Source organism: Mesocricetus auratus, unplaced genomic scaffold (assembly GCF_017639785.1).
Source record: "Mesocricetus auratus isolate SY011 unplaced genomic scaffold, BCM_Maur_2.0 Super-Scaffold_100004, whole genome shotgun sequence".
Lineage (NCBI taxonomy): Eukaryota > Metazoa > Chordata > Mammalia > Rodentia > Cricetidae > Mesocricetus > Mesocricetus auratus.
In genome coordinates this window covers 38,111,754-38,130,377 of record NW_024429189.1, presented here as the reverse complement: position 1 = coordinate 38,130,377, position 18,624 = coordinate 38,111,754, and the positions used below count along the sequence as shown (strand labels likewise).

The 18,624-nt window shown below is 45.3% G+C and overlaps 1 protein-coding gene across 1 annotated transcript in view; it reads left to right on the top strand.

Moving 5' to 3' along the window:
* The first annotated feature begins 6,832 nt into the window (after nt 1-6,832).
* The window catches only part of Lrp2 (LDL receptor related protein 2), a 144,535-nt gene continuing 132,743 nt past the window's right edge, over nt 6,833-18,624 (top strand). Inside the window, exon 1 of the mRNA XM_040745510.1 lies at nt 6,833-6,911. Coding sequence (XP_040601444.1) covers nt 6,833-6,911 — 79 coding nt within the window. The remainder of the gene's footprint in view (nt 6,912-18,624) is intronic.

Here is an 18,624-nt window from a genome sequence, read left to right as displayed (position 1 = left end):
CTAGAACTCACTATCTAGTCCAAGCTGTTCCATCAGCAACAATCTTACTGCCTTAGCCATAGTAAGTGCTGGGGTTATAGGCGTGCGATACCATGATGGACTTGTCCTTGGGCTACAGAATTTCAGTCCTTTGCCCAGTGCTTTTTCTAGTTATTGGAAAGATGAAGGCTAAGGATGGCTCAGCAATGTAGTACTTGTCCAGTGAGGGAGAGGTCCTAGGTTCAAAGCCGGTTAAAAAAAAATAAAACAACATTCAAGGAAAGATAGTAGTAGGAAGGGTCTTAAAATGTAGTCTATGATTTATATATTTTTCTTTTGCTACAGTTTTGCTTTTTTGTGTGTGTTTGCATGCTGTATCCTCTCTCTCTCTCTCTCTCTCTCTCTCTCTCTCTCTCTCTCTCTCTCTCTGTGTGTGTGTGTGTGTGTGTGTGTGTGTAGTGCCTGGGCCTTGTGTATGTCCTGATTCTCTTTTAATAAATGTGAAGATAGGGAGATAATGCCACACATTTGTTATGGCAGTCATTGCTGCTCGCCCTTCAGTCTTCATCGTTTGTGTTCTGGAAGAAATTCCTATGCTATAAGTTGCCTTGAATTCGTGTTCATGATCATTTTCTTCTACCTCAGGAATTTCTTAATACCACTATCAATTTTTCCTCCCCTCTCCTTCCCTTTTTTCTAACTATTCAACTATTCCTTCCCAACTTAATTTTTTTTTGAGATAGAGCCTTACTTTGTAGTGTAGCCTGTAGCTCAAACAACTAAAAACATTTATAAATAAAAACGTTAGGTGTATGAGTATTTTGCTTGAATCTATGTCTGTACATCGAGTACAGGCCAGATGTCCACTTAGGCCAGAAAAGTGACTCAGATTATCTGGAGCTGGAGTTACAGTAGCTGCGAGCCACCTTGTGGGTGCTGGAGATCAAACCCTAGTCCTCTGGAAGGGCAGCCAGTGTTTTGACCACTAAGCCATTTCTCCGGCACCTGTGATTTTATTCTTGATAAAAACTACTGAAATGCAGCTCAATTGTTTTGTTACCAAAGACTTTGTTTCTTTGTTTTGGAGTCTCACTATGCAGCCCAAGCTCACCCCAAACTCATAGCAATTCTCCTACCTTAATTCCTAAGGTGCTGCGATTACAGGAATGCCAAATTACTTCCAACCTGTAAAGAGTTGATCTTCTACTTCAGAGTTTCTTGGTCGCATACTGTTTAGGGACAAATAGGTATTTACTGTGTGCACTGTCCTGTCCATTGTAAAATTTTTGTCAGAACCCTTGGCCTCTCCTCACTAGATGACAGGAGAATCCCCCAGTTGTGACAACCACAAATGTCTCTACTAATTGTCCCCAGGGACAGTGGAGAAGAACCGCGGAGCTTTGCTGCATATTGAGAAGTTAACTGTAGGCCTGGAGAGGTTGCTAAGGAGCAATGAACACTCTGAAACACTTGATGCTTCGCCTGGTACTTAAGATCTCAAGATCCTTTTAGCACAAGGTGGAGCCTCTAAGTTCAGTCCACTATTTAGACTATGATTTGGGTGAAATGCCAGAAGCCAAATGAAGTGTATTTCCTGCTTAATTTCATTCATTCACTTTCTAAATATTTATTGAAGGATTGTTATGTATCAAGTCTTATACTAGGTTCTGGGGACCTGGTGGTGAAGAGAGACCTAGGTTGTTGATTTTTTTTCTTTTATTGGGGGGTGGGAAGGCTTGGCTGAATTCTGTTGCATGTCTCTAAATCTTTGAACATGGAAGAAGACTAGATTTTCATGTGACTATGACTTTGAGGTAATTGTCCCCATTAATTTCTCTTCAAGGATCATGTATGTATCTGATGCTATGTAGTTTTTTTCCCTAAGTCTGGATAGTCTTTATTACAGAACTTGGTACAACCACAGTTTCTGAAATAGAAGAAAGATTGGGACGGCTGGAATCTTGTTGGTCTTCTGTCCCTCAAGACTCATTATCTAGTTTGATATTTTTCACTGACTCTTGCCTGCAGGTTGCTCCCCAGAGAGGAATTTAAAAGCTAGGACGTTGAACATTTTGACCCTACTGCTGTGTTTCTTTCCATCACTCTGCATTGTGAAATCTCCCTGAACAGGTGCTTGTGGTACTGGCTGAGTCAGAACATGTGATCTTGTCTCAGTCCTGGCCTGGAGACTCACAGGAGTTCCTGTGACCCTATCATTAAATATTAAATTGTACTTTGGGGGTCATTCTAATTTTTCTTAACTTTTTTTTTCCTGTCAGTGAGATTTGTTAGAGCACTGATTTTCTTAATATTTGCTAAGACTTTAAAAAAATTGTTATTGCTGTTTGGTCCTTGTGTTTTGGAGATAGGGTTTCTCTGTGTAGCTCTGGCTTTCCTGGAACTCACTGTAGACCAGGCTGGCTTTGAACTCACAGAGATCTGCCTGCTTCTGCCTCCCAATACTGGAATTAAAGGCGTGCGCCACCACTGCCAGGCATTCTTTTATTTCTTAAGTCAGGATCTTGACATGCAATGCTGGCCTGGCACGTATATGTATTTGAGCTGGCTGGGCTCAATTTTAATTAGTCTTTTGCATGTGTTTCCCAAGAGCTGTGGTCACAGGCCCATTGCATCATATTTGATCTGCTCTGATATCTTTTTGGACTTCACTTTCTTTTCTGGTGTTGGGGATGGCACCCAGGGCTTCGGCTATGCTGAGTCTTCTGTGTGCCGCTCAGTCACACTTCCATCCCTGTTGTCCATTTTGGTAGGTTTTGTCTGGCTTTGTTTTGCAGGAGGCACATCTTTCCTCGAGCTTACCAACTTCTCACTCTGTTGTAAAGGGACACCAGGTTAGGAGACCTGCCAGGAAGTTAGTCAACTCTGAAAACCACTGGGTCTGTGCAAGGTCTCTTAATTTTGCCTACATCGTTGGGGAAGCAGGTAGTAGTTTAAAAAATATATCTATTTAAATTAAAATATAATTATTTCTCCCTTCCTTTTCCTTCCTGCAAGCCCTTCCATGCATCATCACTTCCTGGCTCCCTTTCAAATTAATGGTTTCTTTTTCTTGTTTCTCATTACATCTACCCACAAGTGCATGAATACTTATATATACATACATGTGTCTTTAGTCTCTTTAGCGTTGCTCTTATGTATATGATTTTAGGGATGACAATTTGGAATTGGATAACCAATTGGGGGGGTCTCATCCCCAGGGATGACCAATTCTCCCCCTTTCAGAAGTCTTTAGTTGCCTGTAGTCTATGGATAAGGGCCTGTGACATTGCTCCCTTCCTTTTTGGTACTGTTGAGGTGTCATGGGTGTCCTTTCCCTGTCGTTTCTAGAAGATAAGACTCCACAGCAGGCGTCCTACTCCTCTGACTCTTATAATCTTTTCACCCCTCCCTCAGAGTCTGTGTGGCTGGACTGCTGTGTGAGCTGTACAGTGAGGACAACATGGGTACATGAGGCTCTGCCTCAAAATCAAAAGGAAGTAATTAAAAAAATAGGTTCTAGATAGATGGTAAAGGTAGGTGCCTGCCACAAAACTTGGCAGCCCAAATTTGGTCCACAGAACCCCCATGGTGGAAGGAGAGAACCCACTCCACAAATTGTCCTCTGACTTATACACGTGGCCTGTGACATGTGCAAGTGTCCCTCCCCCAACAAACAAACAAATAAATATATGTATGACATTTGTTGTTGTTTTTAAAAAGTTCTTCCCTGAATGGAAAACAGGTAGGAAGGAAAGTAAGGAAGTGATTGTAAGGTTCTTGCTATAATGCAGATGAGAGGTTGATGACTATTACAAGAATATTGAGGAAGTGGGTTTGGTTGAAGAAGCGAATAGAACTGTGTTTCGCAGAGTTCGTGATCTGCTGCATTTGGATGTGAGAAGCAGGAGGATTCAAGAATGTCTTACATTTCTGGCTTGACCTGGAGTGGATGGTGATGCACCTTACTGAAGTCCTGGAGCTTATGGTTCAGGCAGAATCCCTCAGGATTTAAATTGGAGCTGTCCAGTGAGCAAGTGTGTCCATGGCACTCAGGAGGAAATTCAGGGTTGGATTATTATCAACGGAAGATGAATTTTACCCAAGGAGACTGTACAACCTCGTGACCACAGCAGGGAGCACAACATTGGCTCATGGTAGAAACAAATACTTGGAGATATTTCTAATAATTTGGTATTAAGATGAGTGAGTAGGACAATATAGATAACAAAAAATGTTTATCAAGAGAGCCAGTTGGCATAAATGAACTCAGTAAAGTTCACTTTTGAGTGCTCCCCCCACCTGTTCCTTTCCAATGAGAGCTTTGTAGAGCCCATATACCTTTATGGCGAGAGAAATGTGAAACAAATTACACTTTTGCATCAGATAGAAGTGACACAATTCTGGTTTAAATCACAACTGAATTACCTTGGACCTTCCCAAAGAAACTGGCCCATAGACTTAACTCTCCAAATCTAGTTACAAGCATCCTTAGGTATAAATACCCGAGATAAGTATGTGTGGCACAGACCTCCTTCGAAGGACAATCTGGGATGGCGTTGACACAGTGCATTTTCTTTTTCTACTGGAAACGTGTGAGGAAGGATGGATCATGCTCTCTTACTCGTCCCCCAGCCCCACCCCCTCCCCTTTCTGCGTTATTCTGGGATTAACGCTGCGCCGCGTGGTCCCCTGCACAAGCAGGGCTGGCCGGTATGGTCAGCTTGAGCCCTGCTGTGCAACCACGTCTGGAATTCCGGTTAAGTTGGCAACACTAGAGCACAAAGGCTGCAACAATGAGGAAAACCCCTCAGTGCAGAAAGGAATGTTTGGATCCCTGGACCACCACAGTGAAAGGACACACACACACACACACACACACACACACACACACACACACACACACACACACACACACACCCAATGCACCTCCCAGGCCCAGGTTGAGGTTCTTTGCAACCCGTTGAGATTCAAGGATGATGATGATGGTGATGATGTTGGTGGTGGTGGTGATGATGATGATGATTCAGCCTGGTCCCAGAAAGCTTCAAACCTTCAAGCCCAGCGTGGTCTTGTCTCATCATTCTGGAACAGACATAAATCACCCATTGAGACTGGATTGCAGTACAGCGCCCCCTCACCAACCCTCTCCCTTTGTCCGCTTTACACATCAACCCTCCTTCCTGGGGTCCTCAGCTCTCCCTCCTCTTGTGCATAGCACAGCAGGAGACTTTGGCCAAAGCACGAACTTTACATCGCCCAGTCTGGACATCACTATTTTCACAAACCTGTTGGTTTTAAGTATTAAGCGTTTTTTGTTTTCTTTGTTGTTTGCCTGTTTTTTTTTTGTTTTGTTTTTTTTTTGTTTGCCCCTGGATTTGTCTTCCAAAAATAACACTCATTTTGTCCCCCATCCCCAAGCTTGGCCAACTTAAGCCACGCTACCCAGGCTACTGTGGTCAGCAGCGGCCCAGACTGTGCACGCAGGGGGAGAAGAGGCGAGCAGTGACTGGCAGGCTGTCACTCCAGGGAGGGGAGGCTGAGGGACCCTACTGGGGCACCACGTGGATAACCTCCTCCCTACGACGTCACAGCCCTTTGCCTGAAAGAAATGACTCCTTGGACCAGGGCTCTACAGACCGCTGTAATTGCCGGTGGCTGAAGACTCTGGGATGGTCTGAGACCGGGAAACAGCCCATCCTCCCAGGGACCTCAATCAATTGCACCAGCTGGCTAGTCTAAGCGCCGCTGAGTCTCACACAGCTGGGGACCATGGCCTGAAGGTCTGCGTAAGGTCCACCCTCTTAGGAGGGTTGTGCCTCAGTTAACAGGTTCAGTGTGGCCCCCAGAGGGGAAACCGTAGGTTCCCCCAAACTCCTGATGTTTCATCACTGGCATCCCAGAGAAGATGCCAAGCTTTGTTCAAGAGGAACAGAACTGCCAAGAGAAGCTGTCTGGCAGTGACACCTGTAGATGTGGCTTCTTGAAGAAGCTAGCTAGCTCCATATCGCCTCCACACAAGCAAACCCACGTGAGCAGCCTGCACTGTGTCAGGGAAGGCCAGGGCCCGGAGGGAGCTTAGCGAGTTCAGGCCACAGGGCATGAAGCTTATGCGACTCTCCAGCCCACTCTGTGCCTTTGCCCAGCCTTTGCCGGGGAGTCGCTTTTTTTTCTCTTTTCTTTCTTCCCCCTCCATCCTGTATTTTTTCCTTTTAGTCTCCATTTCCCTTCTATCTCCATTCAGACTCTAGATGAAGTTCTAGAGTTTGTGTCGGTGGCAGATTTCTTCGTTGGCCGTCTAGCCTGCCTGCTTGCATTTCCCGGGCAAATCTCTCTGAGTGGCGAGGGCAGCGCTTGCTCTGGTGTGAGTGAGTAGCAGTGACTGAGAATGACCGTGGAATGTGCGTGCCTGTGCGAGCGAAGGGTGTGCGCTCTCTAGCGTGTAAGGCAGTCAGTCAGTGTGTGCCCGGTGGGTGCGTGTGCTCCTAGATGCTCCAGCGCGCGTGTGGAGTGTGCATGTGCTATCTATCCGGCGAGTGTTCGAGTGCCCACTCCTCCCAGAGTCGCAAAGTGCAAGGGGGGCGGGCCGGGCGGCAGGGGGCCTGGCCCGCTGGATTCCCGCATGCTAGTTCCGGGGCGGTCTGGTCTAAAGGGCTTTATGCACTGTCTGGAGGGTGGGGACTGGCGCGGGTAGAAAACTGGATGCCTCAGGGATCCGGGCCGGCTTTCTGCCTCTAGCAGCCAGCAGAGGTGCCGAGCGAGACTTGCGATCCGGAGCGAAGTTGCCGCTTGTGCCGATCGCGACGCGCGCCCACCTCCCGGGGAAGGAACGGCGAGGCCCGGGGAGGTCCAGGGGATGGAGCGCTCGGCCGTGGCGGCAGCATGGATGCTGCTGCTGGCGATCGCTGCCTACCTGGCGCCAGTCAGTGGCCAAGGTAAGCGGGCCACCTGCGGGAGCCACGCGCGCAGCGCCGGCCACCCTAGGCGCTGCAGAGAGGAGCGGGGCAAGGGTGAGCGGCGGCGGAGATGCTCGGGCTGAGCGCTCGGGTGACCCTAGGAGTGACCGGCGCAGCGCAGTTTCTCTGCCGGCCGGGGAACGCGGTTGCACCGGCTTCTGTGACAGCTCACCCCGCGGCGATTGCGCCTTTGTTCCCACGGGAATTAGTCCTGGCCCTTAACGCTTTTTAAGCTGGAACCTGGAGAATGAGGGTTTCCCGCGTGGGTCGGTCTGCAGCTTTCTGGCCGGGGCGAGGCGGTCCTCCACGCAGCTCCCAGCGCAGTTTTCCACCTGCAGAGTCCGGTCGGCGCGGGAGATCCGATCCCGTCGCGCGCTCGGGGCGGCCAGCCAGAGCTTCCTTCCATCACTGACGAAACTCCGTCCCGCGGTGACCCCCATGAGACCACATCTCATGATACTGATCGTTCACGAACCCAGATAAGGCCGGGAGGTGGGATTGGCAGAGAGAGCGACTGATACACTAGAGTACTTTCTTGAAGGCTTTCCCTTTCCTACCCAGAGCGGGTCCGCTTTTGTGTTGATGAATGGAGCTGGTTTGCTGTGCCCGAGTTTTGAGGCTGGAATGCGGCGAGTTTCTAATGTGGCTACAAACTTTTTCAAGTTGTCCCAGAGTTAGAACCCCCGTCCCCCGTCCCCCCCCCCCCAAACAGCGGAGGGAAAGAGGGAAGGGAAGAAAGTATAGGAGAGTGTAAGAGAAGAAAATGAAAGACAAGCTAAAAGAAATAGTACAGGAGAGCGATATGAGGAGACAGGAGAGAGGGGAAACACACACACACACACAGAGAGAGAGAGAGAGAGAGAGAGAGAGAGAGAGAGAGAGAGAGAGAGAGAGAGAGAGAGAGAGAGAGAGAGACCCTTGAGCTCTCTCCCTGGCTTTCGTTGCTAGGTAGCAGCCTGGAGCTGCGTGTGACCGACCACCAGACAGACAGAGAGGACGCTGCTGCCACCGCAGGGACTAATCTGTCTGTGGGGATGGGCCAGTCCCCCTTTCCCCTCCCGCTTTTTCCCGTCCGACAACTTAATTGCACTACAATAAAAATGAAACCCCTATTGTTGCAGGATTAGTCAAAGCAATAAATTGATTTCCCTAGATCACATATTGGGGTTGATGGGTGAGGACTGTGGATGCCCCATTTATAGAGGAGAGAGGGGAGGGCTTGTGGATGGGGCCGTGGCATGTATTCAAATGGTTAATCTCCTTTCTTTCCTCAATTCTTAGCATAAGCTCCTTAGAAGGAATCAAGTAATTATACAGAAACTCCGAGCAGCACCCATCTCAGACTTCCTGGGAAGTTTGGAAGCACCAGCAAATCCACCAGGCTTGCAAAAATCTTTCGAGAAGGAGGGGTGGGTGGCAGGAGAAGATGGCTAACAATTCTTTCTTTGAACATCTTTCTAAAGTATTGGAAACACAGAAAAGGGATTTACCGTTATTGTGTGTGTGTGTGTGAGGTAGGGAGAGTTCACAGTGCTTAGGGTTATATATCATGCTCTAAATACAGCCCCAGTGTTTAGCGCACTTCTTTTGTCCCTGTCTGGAAAGCTACTATCCATGTGTAATATTATCACCAAAGCTGGGAATCATCTGCAAGCTTTTTCTTCTTTTTAGCAGCTATGGTAATGCAATGTTCATTTAACGTGGCGGAGGACACACATACCAACACGCGTTCTTCAGTCCCCCTCACCCCCATTGGGTTTCTCATTAGTCCTGGCAGTCCTGGAGCTTACTCTGTAGACCAGGTTGTCCTGACACTCAGATTGGCCTGCCTCTGCCTCCTGTGTGCTCGGAGTAGGGCAGGGGTGCAGTGCCGGGAGTTCTTCAGGCTTCTAAATCTAGAACCCGAGCCTCATTATTAGTTCTTATATTTGATTATTCTAACTAATGATTTTTAAAAAATGAGCCAGTGTCTCTGTGTAGCTCAGACTGCCCTGCATTCACACTGCCTGTTGCTTGTGATCCCCCTGTCTCAGCTTCTGGAGTTAGGATTAGCGAGTACACTGTCGTGCCTGGCAGAACACTCAGATTTGTAAACTATAAATTTGATGAGTAAGTCAGGTGGTGGTGGCACATGCCTCTCATTCCAGCACTTGAGTTCGAGGCCATCCTGATCTACAGAGCATGTTCCAGGATAGGTTCCAAAGCTACAGGAAAACTTTGTGAAATTATGTAAAACACTTAGCCCAGTGAAAAGAATAGACAATGAAAATAATCTAGTGACTAATATTTATTAACACTATTTCAAAGATACAAAAGAAGATTTTTTAAAATTTATTCATGTGTGTGGGAGTACAGTGTGCCTGTGGAGGTATGTGGGTCCTGGTATTCAGCTCAAGTGGTCAGGCTTGGTGGCAAGGTCGGACAATCTTAAACATTTTCACTCAGTTCTTTGAAGAGTTCCTAGATCTTAGAATGTATTTTGAAGTGATTCCTTTTTCTTTCCTTTTTTTTTTAAAGAATCTTATCCACCCTTAAATGTATATTCTTTAATCCAATGCAATTTGGTTATGTCTTTTTGTTTGTTTTGGTTTGGTTTTTGGTTTTTCGAGACAGGGCTTCTCTGTGGTGTTGAAGGCTGTCCTGGAACTCGCTCTGTAGACCAGGCTGGCCTCGAACTCACAGAGATCCTCCTGCCTCTGCCTCCAGAATGCTGGGATTAAAGGTGTGTGCCACCACCACCTGGCAGTTATGTCTTTAAGAGTTGGAACTTTTGTAATGATTACACTTGAGTGGGACCTGTAACAAGGAGGCTATGTTCTTTGGTCCATCACCTGTCTCTGAAACCTTATTTGCTGTTGCATTTATTTCAGGGTGGCCTTTTACTTTTCTGCTTGAAATTCTTTCTGGCTAAAATAGGCTTCTGCCTCAACTCTTCAGTCATCTTGTTTTGATGGGAGCATTTGTGACTGCTGGAGGGAACCTTAGGTATCTAAGTCTGTGTATTGTTTTATACTGGTGGGTGGTTAAACCCAGCAGGGAGGAGGAGGTCCTGAAAAGAGTGAAAGAATGGGGTTAAGTTCCTGGCCTAAGGGCATGGAGCCTGTGATAGAGCCCAGATGGAGTCAGATTCTCTTTGCTTATCTCGTTTTAGATGTCACACCCTCTTTGGTTGAGACTTTTAGATTCCTTTCTGGTGATCAATGCTTATCAGATGAAGCAAAGAATGGCAAGTAGATGACCTTGGCAGTCTTTAACAAGCTTGGGTGCACCAAAGAGGCCATGACAGAGTGTCAGGCCAAAGAGGAGTCTATAGGTTAAGGCAGACTCAGGACTTAAGCTTCCAGCTGGGTCTAGAACCTATGCCACATCAATGTCCCAACATCTTCAGATCCATTTTGTAAATGCTTGTGCCATCAATGCACATTCTTGAAGATCTTTTGTGTTTTGTAGTGTAGACATAGTCTTGGACATAGACAAGGTAATTATTAGATCCTGGTTAATCACAAGCACCTTAAGAGCACTGAGGCCAGGTGCTGGCACATACCTTTAATCCCAGCAGGGAGGCCAGAGGCAGAAGGATCAGGCAGATCTCTGTGAGGCCAGCCAGGTCTACAAAGTGAGTTCCAAGACAGCCAGGGCCAAATAGTGAAAACAAAATAAAATAACAACAACAATAAAACCCAACAAAACTAAACAAAATTAAAAATAAAAACCCAAGAAAACAAAAAACAAGAAGCCCCCAATGAAGTTTAAAATTTTTTGAGAACAATTTCCATACATTTAAAAATATTGATATCAAGAGCCTAGTTATTTTCCAGTATTGTAAAAACACTGTCATATGGGCTTTGACTGTTAAGTTTTATCAGCCAGAACAGGGTAACAAAGATACTTAGGAAATGTTCATTTCTTGATTCATTCTGGTTCTAGAGCATACTAGGCATTGCTCTACCCCTGAGTTCAAAATGAAGGGAGCTAGGTATGGTGGGGTGTCTTTTTGTTTTGGTTGGTTTTCCAGACAGGGTTTCTCTGTGTAACAATCCCGACTGTCCTGGAACTCTCTCTGTAGACTAGGCTGGCTGCCTCTGCCTCCCCAGTGCTGGGATTAAAGGCCTGTGCCACCACTGCCTGGCTTAGTTGTAACCCACCTCTGTGCTGGGATTAAAGGCAGGTGCTGGAGTGTTTTTTTAAATATTTTATTTATTTATTGTGTTTACAGCCTTCTGCCTGCAGGCCGGCAGAGGGCACCAGATCTCATTCAAGATGGTTGTGAGCCACCATGTGGTTGCTGGGAATTGAACTCAGGACCTCTGGAAGAACAGTCAGTGCTCTTAACCACTGAGCCATCTCTCTAGCCCCTGGAGTGTTTTAATTCTAGATTTACATAAGGAGGTAGAGGCATTGGGATCAGAAATGCATGTCTAGCTTCAGCTAAATAGGAAATTCCAAGTCAGTCTGTGCTACATGAGATCTGTCCTCCAGCTGTATTACACACACACACACACACACAGAGGGATTCTGAGTATGAGTGTAGAACAAATACAAATACACTAGTTGTGAAGCTCTACTCTAGAATGGAGAAAATGAGATTGAGGGAACACTCACTGGTATAACTGGAATGGTTTGCACATTGACTTTGTGATCTTGAAGAAATAAAATAAATTTCTGCTACGGTGATATGCTTTACAAATCCATAGAGTGTAGGTGGGCTGGTAGCCAGCGAAGGAGTCTGGATTTCATAAGTAAAATGTACTTCAAGTCTACTGTAAGACTCTGGTGTCGAGTTACCCCTCCCAGGACCTCTCTGGTTTAAAAAAGATTGGACGTGCTTCAGTGTCAGTTTTGGGTTTCTATTTGAAAATGATTAGTAATGGTTTGTTTGGAAATGCTGGGTTTGCTTTAGCGGCTCATGAAGAGAAGTGAACAGTGCTTGGAATTTTGGTTTAGGACTCTTGGTTCCAATCCTATTTTTATTTTTTTATTACCCAAGCAATCCAGTGTAACTGCTTGAGGTGCCCTGGGTCGCTCTTCTTGCCTGTAAAATGGGCTTCTTCACATCCACTTATTAGAATGGCTGCACAGAGTGAATCAGGGAAATAGCTAATAGTGTTTTCAATGGCTTCTCTTATTGTAAGCTTATTGGACAGCTGACCACACCTTACTCAGGGAAAAGAAGTGTTGCCATCAGTTGTGCTCTGCCCCACGCTTGGTCCCAGACTTTGCAGACAAAGTGAGGCCTCAGAAGGAAATTAGGATAAGGTTGTGAGGAGAACAGTGAACACAGGCTGAGCTGCAAATCTTAGGAGAAGTTGGTTAGCGATGCTATTTTCATTTTGAATGTCAAGACAGGTGTGAAAGGCATATGGGAATTTCTCTAGAGCTGGAGGTAACACAGTGAGTTCAAAGGGGGAGGAAAGTATTGGGAACATTAGGGTAAAAGACAGGACATTCAGCCGGGCATTGGTGGGGCACTTTTAATCCCAGCTCTCGGGAGGCAGAGGCAGGCATATCTCTGAGTTCGAGGCCAGCCTGGTCTACAGAGCAAGTTCCAGGGCAGCCTCCAAAACAATACAGAGACACCCTGTTTTGAAAAAAGACAGGGCATTCTATGTGCCTGGAATCATGCTGCAACTTTTAAAGTTGTTGTTTTCATTATTAACAACTGCGGTCATACCAAAGATTAAATCTATAGGTTCCTGTGTGCCAGACAGGAACTCTACCACAGAGTCACAGCCGCAACACAACTTTTCAAGTTTAGAAGGAGGAGGGAAGGAAGATCTTCTAGAAAGTTTATTTGCCAACTAAAAATTTCCTTCTCCTCCTCTTCTTTTTGGTTTTAGGAGACAGGGTTTCTCTGTGTAGTCTTGGTTGTCCTAGAACCTGCTCTGTAGACAGGCTGGCATTGAACTCAAATCACAGATCTACCTGTCTCTGCCTCCTGAGTGCTGGGACTAAGGGCATGCACCACCACCTGACCCCAACTGAAGTTTCCTTATCTAGAGAATGTGAAGAGGAAAAAAATGAGAGGCAAGATCAGAGCATGGGATTCTTCAGTCCATCATAGGACTTGTTTGTTTATGATTCCTGGACTTGGTCCTTTTTCCAAGCTCTTGACTATGGGGATGAGGTACAAGAAAAGCGAGGCATCTGGAGACACATTAAGATCTCTGTGAGGCGTGCTGGAGAGTGGTTAAGAGCACTGGCTGTTCTTCCAGAGGACCTAGGTTCAATTCCCAGCACCTACATGGCAGCTCACAGCTGTCTGTAACTTCAGTTCTAGGGAACCTGACACCTTCAAACAGACATACATGCAGACAAAACGCCAATGCACATAAAATAAAAAATCTTTCAAGGGGAGGAGGGCCTAGCCCCTCCCCCAAATGATGTGGCAGACTTTGATGATCTCCCATAGAAGGCCTCACAGTCCTTGGGGAATGGGTGGGGAGTGGGTTGGGGGGTTGATAGGAGACATGGGAGGATGGGAGGGAGAGGGAAAGGGGGATTGGTATGTAAAATGATTGTTTCTAAGTAAAAAAAAAGGCAAAAAAATCTTTATGAAGACAGAATACATCTTGGTGCTTTTGAAGGAGTCACTAGCATTTAAGCCAGAGGCTTGTTCCATAAATGGTAGAAACTATTTTCTTGTCAAATAAATTCACTTTATGCTGATTGTTACTTTGTCAGTTTTTAATTAAAATCTTATTTCTATAGAAGATGTTAAGAAAATGGAGACATTCTCATTCCTAAAGTACAACAGTCACCTGTGATTTAAAAGGACAGCAATGAAAGATGTGTCTCCCAGAAAATCTTCAACCTCATATACTAATGGTCCTCTTAGGAAGATAAACTGTTGGTGTTAAGGCAGGGGGATGCCTCCCACCTCCCTTCACGTTTCCCTTCAAACAGAATGTCAGGGAGTTAGAATCATAGTATTCAAGTGAGCATCAGGTAGAATAGGTAGAAAATTCTATTTCAAAATCATATCTATTTAAAATTGTATTTATTTGGGACTGCAGAAGTGACTCAGGAGTTAAGCACACTTGCTTTTCTTCCAAAGGACCTGAGTAAGACAATAGGAAGTTTTTTTTTTTTTGGTTTGTTTGTTTTTAAGATAGGGTTTCTGTGTAGCTCCACCTGTCCTGGAGCTCACTCTGTGGACCAGACTGGCCTTGAACTCACAGATCCACCTGCCTCAGCCACCCAAGTTCTGGGATTAAAGGTGTGCACCACCACTGTGTAGCTGACAATATGCAGTTTTAACTCTGGGATCTCATTGTGTTTGGTCATTAGCCTTCAGATCATGCTGGACACCAAGGTTATAAGAAACAGTAAGAAATGAATGAAAGAAGAAAATGTAATTACCATTCTGCACACTGAAAAATTAAGCCACTGTTAGCGTGGATGCAATCACTTGTTTATTATCTACCGGATCTTGGGATCCCAGTTTGTAAGCAATAACCAATGAGTTCTTTCAAGGAGATAGATGTACTATCATCCAGTAACTCCTCCTAACTTTGAAAATGAGCCTTTATCACTTACTGCATGCACACTAAGTAGCAATGCATGTACTTCTGAGGGTCCAAAGGATGCTGAAATCTGAAAAAAGATGGGGAGTAACTACAATTTTGTTGGGCCAGAATTTCTTGAATCCTCATATAGAAACAATTGTCTTAAGTATCAAGCATTTGCATGTATTTTGGAACCAATTCTATGATTTTTAATACGGACAGTTTTCTGAGTAAAGGCTGAAAACATTTCATGTTCTTAAATACAGTTGAGTTAAAATTTTGGGACAGGGTCTCTCTCTATGCAGTGCTGGCTGTCCTGAAACTCACTGTGTAGATCAGGCTAGCTTGTCTCTGCCTCCTGGGTGCCGAGGTTAAGGACATGCACCATCATGATAGACAGCTTAATGTTTTTTTAAGGGTCTCATGTTAGCTCAAGCTAGCCTTGAACTCCTGATCCTCTTGTGTTTACCTGCCAAGTGCTGGAATTGAGGCGTTTACCACCATATCCAACTACCTTTTGGTCTTTTTGAGACAGGGTTTATCATGTAGCCTAGGCTCGCCTGGAACCTATTATGTAACCACTCAAGCTGGCCTTGAACTCTTGGCACTCCTGCCTTAGTCTCCTGGGTACAGAAACTACAGGCGTGAACTACTAGGCCCAATAAAACACTGAATTTAAGAATGGATATATTTTAATCTGGGACATGTCAATATTGGCTTTATTTTTAACCTTACTAAATTGGAGAAGAAAAATAGTTGGCAGGAACTTTTTACATTCTTTTAATTCTGATGTGGGAAGGGTGTGGAGAATACTTTTTGTTTAAAGAAACAAGACATAGAAAACCCAACCCACACTGGATAAAATAATAGAGTGTTTCCTGGCTCCTGGATATGAAAAATCCTGAGCTGGAGTGGAGTTTGGGTGAAGGTTAGCAAGGCCTCCATCTTTCGTGTTTCTCTTCACTCTGTTCCTCTCTAGAGTCAGGTTTGTTTTCAGTCAGCGTTCTTGTGCTTGCAATGCCAGAGCAAATGCAGTCACATGCATTCTTGATCTTGTCTTGGAGAAATGAAGCCTAGAAGGTTTCTTCTCTCAGTGCTTTCAAAGGACTTTTTTTTTTTTTTTTTTGCCTTAGGCTCCACAACAGGCAAATAAAGTCAAATGGATGTGGGCTGAGTGTGGTAGCACATATCAGTAATCCCAGATACACTGGAGTCTGAGGCAGGAGGACCGAAAATTTGAAGTCAGCTTGAGCAATTTAAAATGAACATTTCATAGTCATTTTAACCAGACATGACACATGCCTGTAATCCCAGACATTAGGGACCTGAGGCAGGAAGATTGCCTTGTGTTCCAGGCCATTCTCCACTCTAGTGAGATTCTGTTTAAAAGTCTTAAAAAGTGGGGGCTGGAAAGATGACTCATAGGTTAAGAACACTGACTGCTCTTCCAGAGGATCCTGGTTCAATTCCCTGTTCCCATGTGGCAGCTCACAATGGGTGGTAACTCCAGTTCCAGGTAATCTAACACCCTCACACAGACACACATGCAGGCAAAACAAGCGCATTAAATAAATAAAAATTAAAAAGTCTCAAAGTGCCAGGCAGTGGTAGTGAATGCCTTTAATTCTAGCACTTGGGAGTCAGAGGCAGGCCGATCTCTGAGTTCGAGGCCAGCCTGGTCTACAGAGTTCCAGGACAGGCTCCAAAGTTACACAGACACTCTGTCAGAAAGAAGGAAAGGAAGGAAGGAAGGAAGGAAGAAAAGAAGAGAAAGAACGAACCTGTTAGATGCAGGAAAGTCAAACATTCAAGGTCATCCTTGGAGATAATCTATTATCTATCCACCCATCCATCCATCCACCATCCATCCATCCATGGGATACATGAAATTCTGTTTCAAAACAAGGAAATAAGTGAACAAACAAACCTCACAAAATCGAGTCAGTGGGAGAGCACTTGCCAGCCTAACAAACACTTTGGATTCAACCTCCAGTACTGAAAAGGGGCGGGGCTCCCTCTTAACATCTTAGGGTCTGTAGAGGCCCCTCTTAGATCCTTAGGGAGGTAAAAGAAAATTGTTGTCTTAACCAGAGCAAGTGGCTTAGCAACACTGTTTCTCTCCGTTGGGCCCCCCACACCCACCACTCCATCCACGGGTGACCCCCTGTGCATCTGAGAGTAGCTGCTTCATTCCTTTCCAAGCTTCCCTCCAGACCCACGGTTATCCTGTGAGAATTCCCCTGTCCATACACAATGGGTCATTCTGCCATTTTTGCTACACATTTGATACAGTAGCTTTTACAAAAAAGATAAGCCAAAGTTTTTCCATGTTCTGTTAGTGGACTGTCATTCTGTATTTAAACAGAGCACAAAGGAAAGCTGCCTGGGACCCTGGTACAGTGAAAACAGCAGCTGAGACAAAAGACACACTCTCTGAGGAGGGGAGTGGTTTCCCAGCCCTGGGAGGCCTCTGGCTGAGGTGGAGAGGACCTCTAGTCTCAGTTCTGATGGATGAGGGAAAAATAGGCCTGGTGAAAGGGGCCCAGGCTGCTGATAAAGGCCAAGGCTACTTGTCCTGTGGTCACAGACTTTCTTGGCAGCATTGGCAAAAGTGTTTGTCTTACAAGCCTGAGTTCAATCTCCTGCACCCATGGAAAAATCCGAGAGATCCACCAACCTAGACTAGTAAGCAGCAGGTCCTCCTGAGTGCTGGGATTAAAGGCGTGTGCCACTATCACCCAGCCTGAATTTTTAAGTTTCTGTTCCTAACTAAATATTTTTCAGATATTAGTTCACCTGCTTTATTAATAGCACTATTTCTTCATTTGGTTTTCTGAGACAGGGTTTCTCTGTGTAACCCTGGCTGGCCTTGAACTCACAGAGATCCACTAACCTCTGCTTCCCGAATAGGGGGGATTAAAGGCGTGCACCACCACCATCCAGTTAACAGCATAAGATTTTATGTGTAAAGAACTAAGGCAAGACAGGTGGGCTTGTCCAGCAGCTAAGTGGAGGACCTGAGCCTTGAGCCCAGAATCCTGATTACCGCACGTCGTCCCCATGGGTAAGAGAAAGTAGAAGAAAGTAGGAGACAGTTCCTACTCCTAGTCAAACAAACCCTCCCTTGTATTGTGATTAGGGGGCCTTGTTTCAGAGCAGCTCAACCTTTGGTCCGGTTTGTTCTGCCTTTGGCAGTTCCCTCATGCATATTTCATGTGTTGATGGCAACTTTGTCATCAGGGGCGATGGAACCAGGAGACATTTGATACACACCCTTTATGTTGAAAATACATCCTTCCTCTGACCCGCCTCCTCTCCATACTATGCCGGTTTCTTTAGCTACCATTACCCAGGAGAGAGCTGTTTTCTCATCACTGCGTGCTTCTCCATTCTAAGCGTTTTAACTTAGAGAGCTCTGCTTTACCTAGGGCTGGAGTGGTGGCAAAATATTCATGGGGAATCTCCAGGTTCTGTTATTTGAAGTTCTAGAGGAGATGAATGAATGAAGGAGGGCTGAGTCTCTGCACATCCAGGAGGAGGCTGCTCTTATGGGGCAGGGGAGGTATATATATAGCCTGTGGTATGCATGAAGGATATCTCTGCTGTGTCTGAAGATGTCTGTTCTGTCATCTCTACACTCAGTTCATCAGAGTGGGACATTGTTTCCCTGTGGACTCAGAAAAGTCCCAAGTGGGCATGCTTTTATAAAGAAGGGTAGAAGATTCCAGAAGGTGAGGGAGAGCCTCACAAGGAAGCCAACTCGTGTGTGTGTGTGTGTGTGTGTGTGTGTGTGTGTGTATGTATGTATGTGTGAGTATATATGTATGTGTATGTATGCGTGTGTGTATGTGTGATTACTTGTTCTTAAGATGCCTTTAAAGGGAGTTCCTGTTTGAACATTTAAGCAGAGTCTAAAATAGAACATTTTACTTTGTAACATGGCCCATACTTAGCTCAATTGAAATAGGATTGCTAGAAGGGGTAATAGCTGGATGTAGTGGTTGACCTCTGCTGAGAGTTTGAGGGCTATGTAGTGAGTTTCTGCTTGGGTTTCAATAAAATCTTTTCTTAAAAAAAGAAAAGAAAGGAAGAAAACAACAGCAACAAAATACCTTTGTCTGTCAAACAGAATAATGACAAAGAAAGCACTTACTAAATCCATGACAGTGGTTAAGTTTGAGATGAGG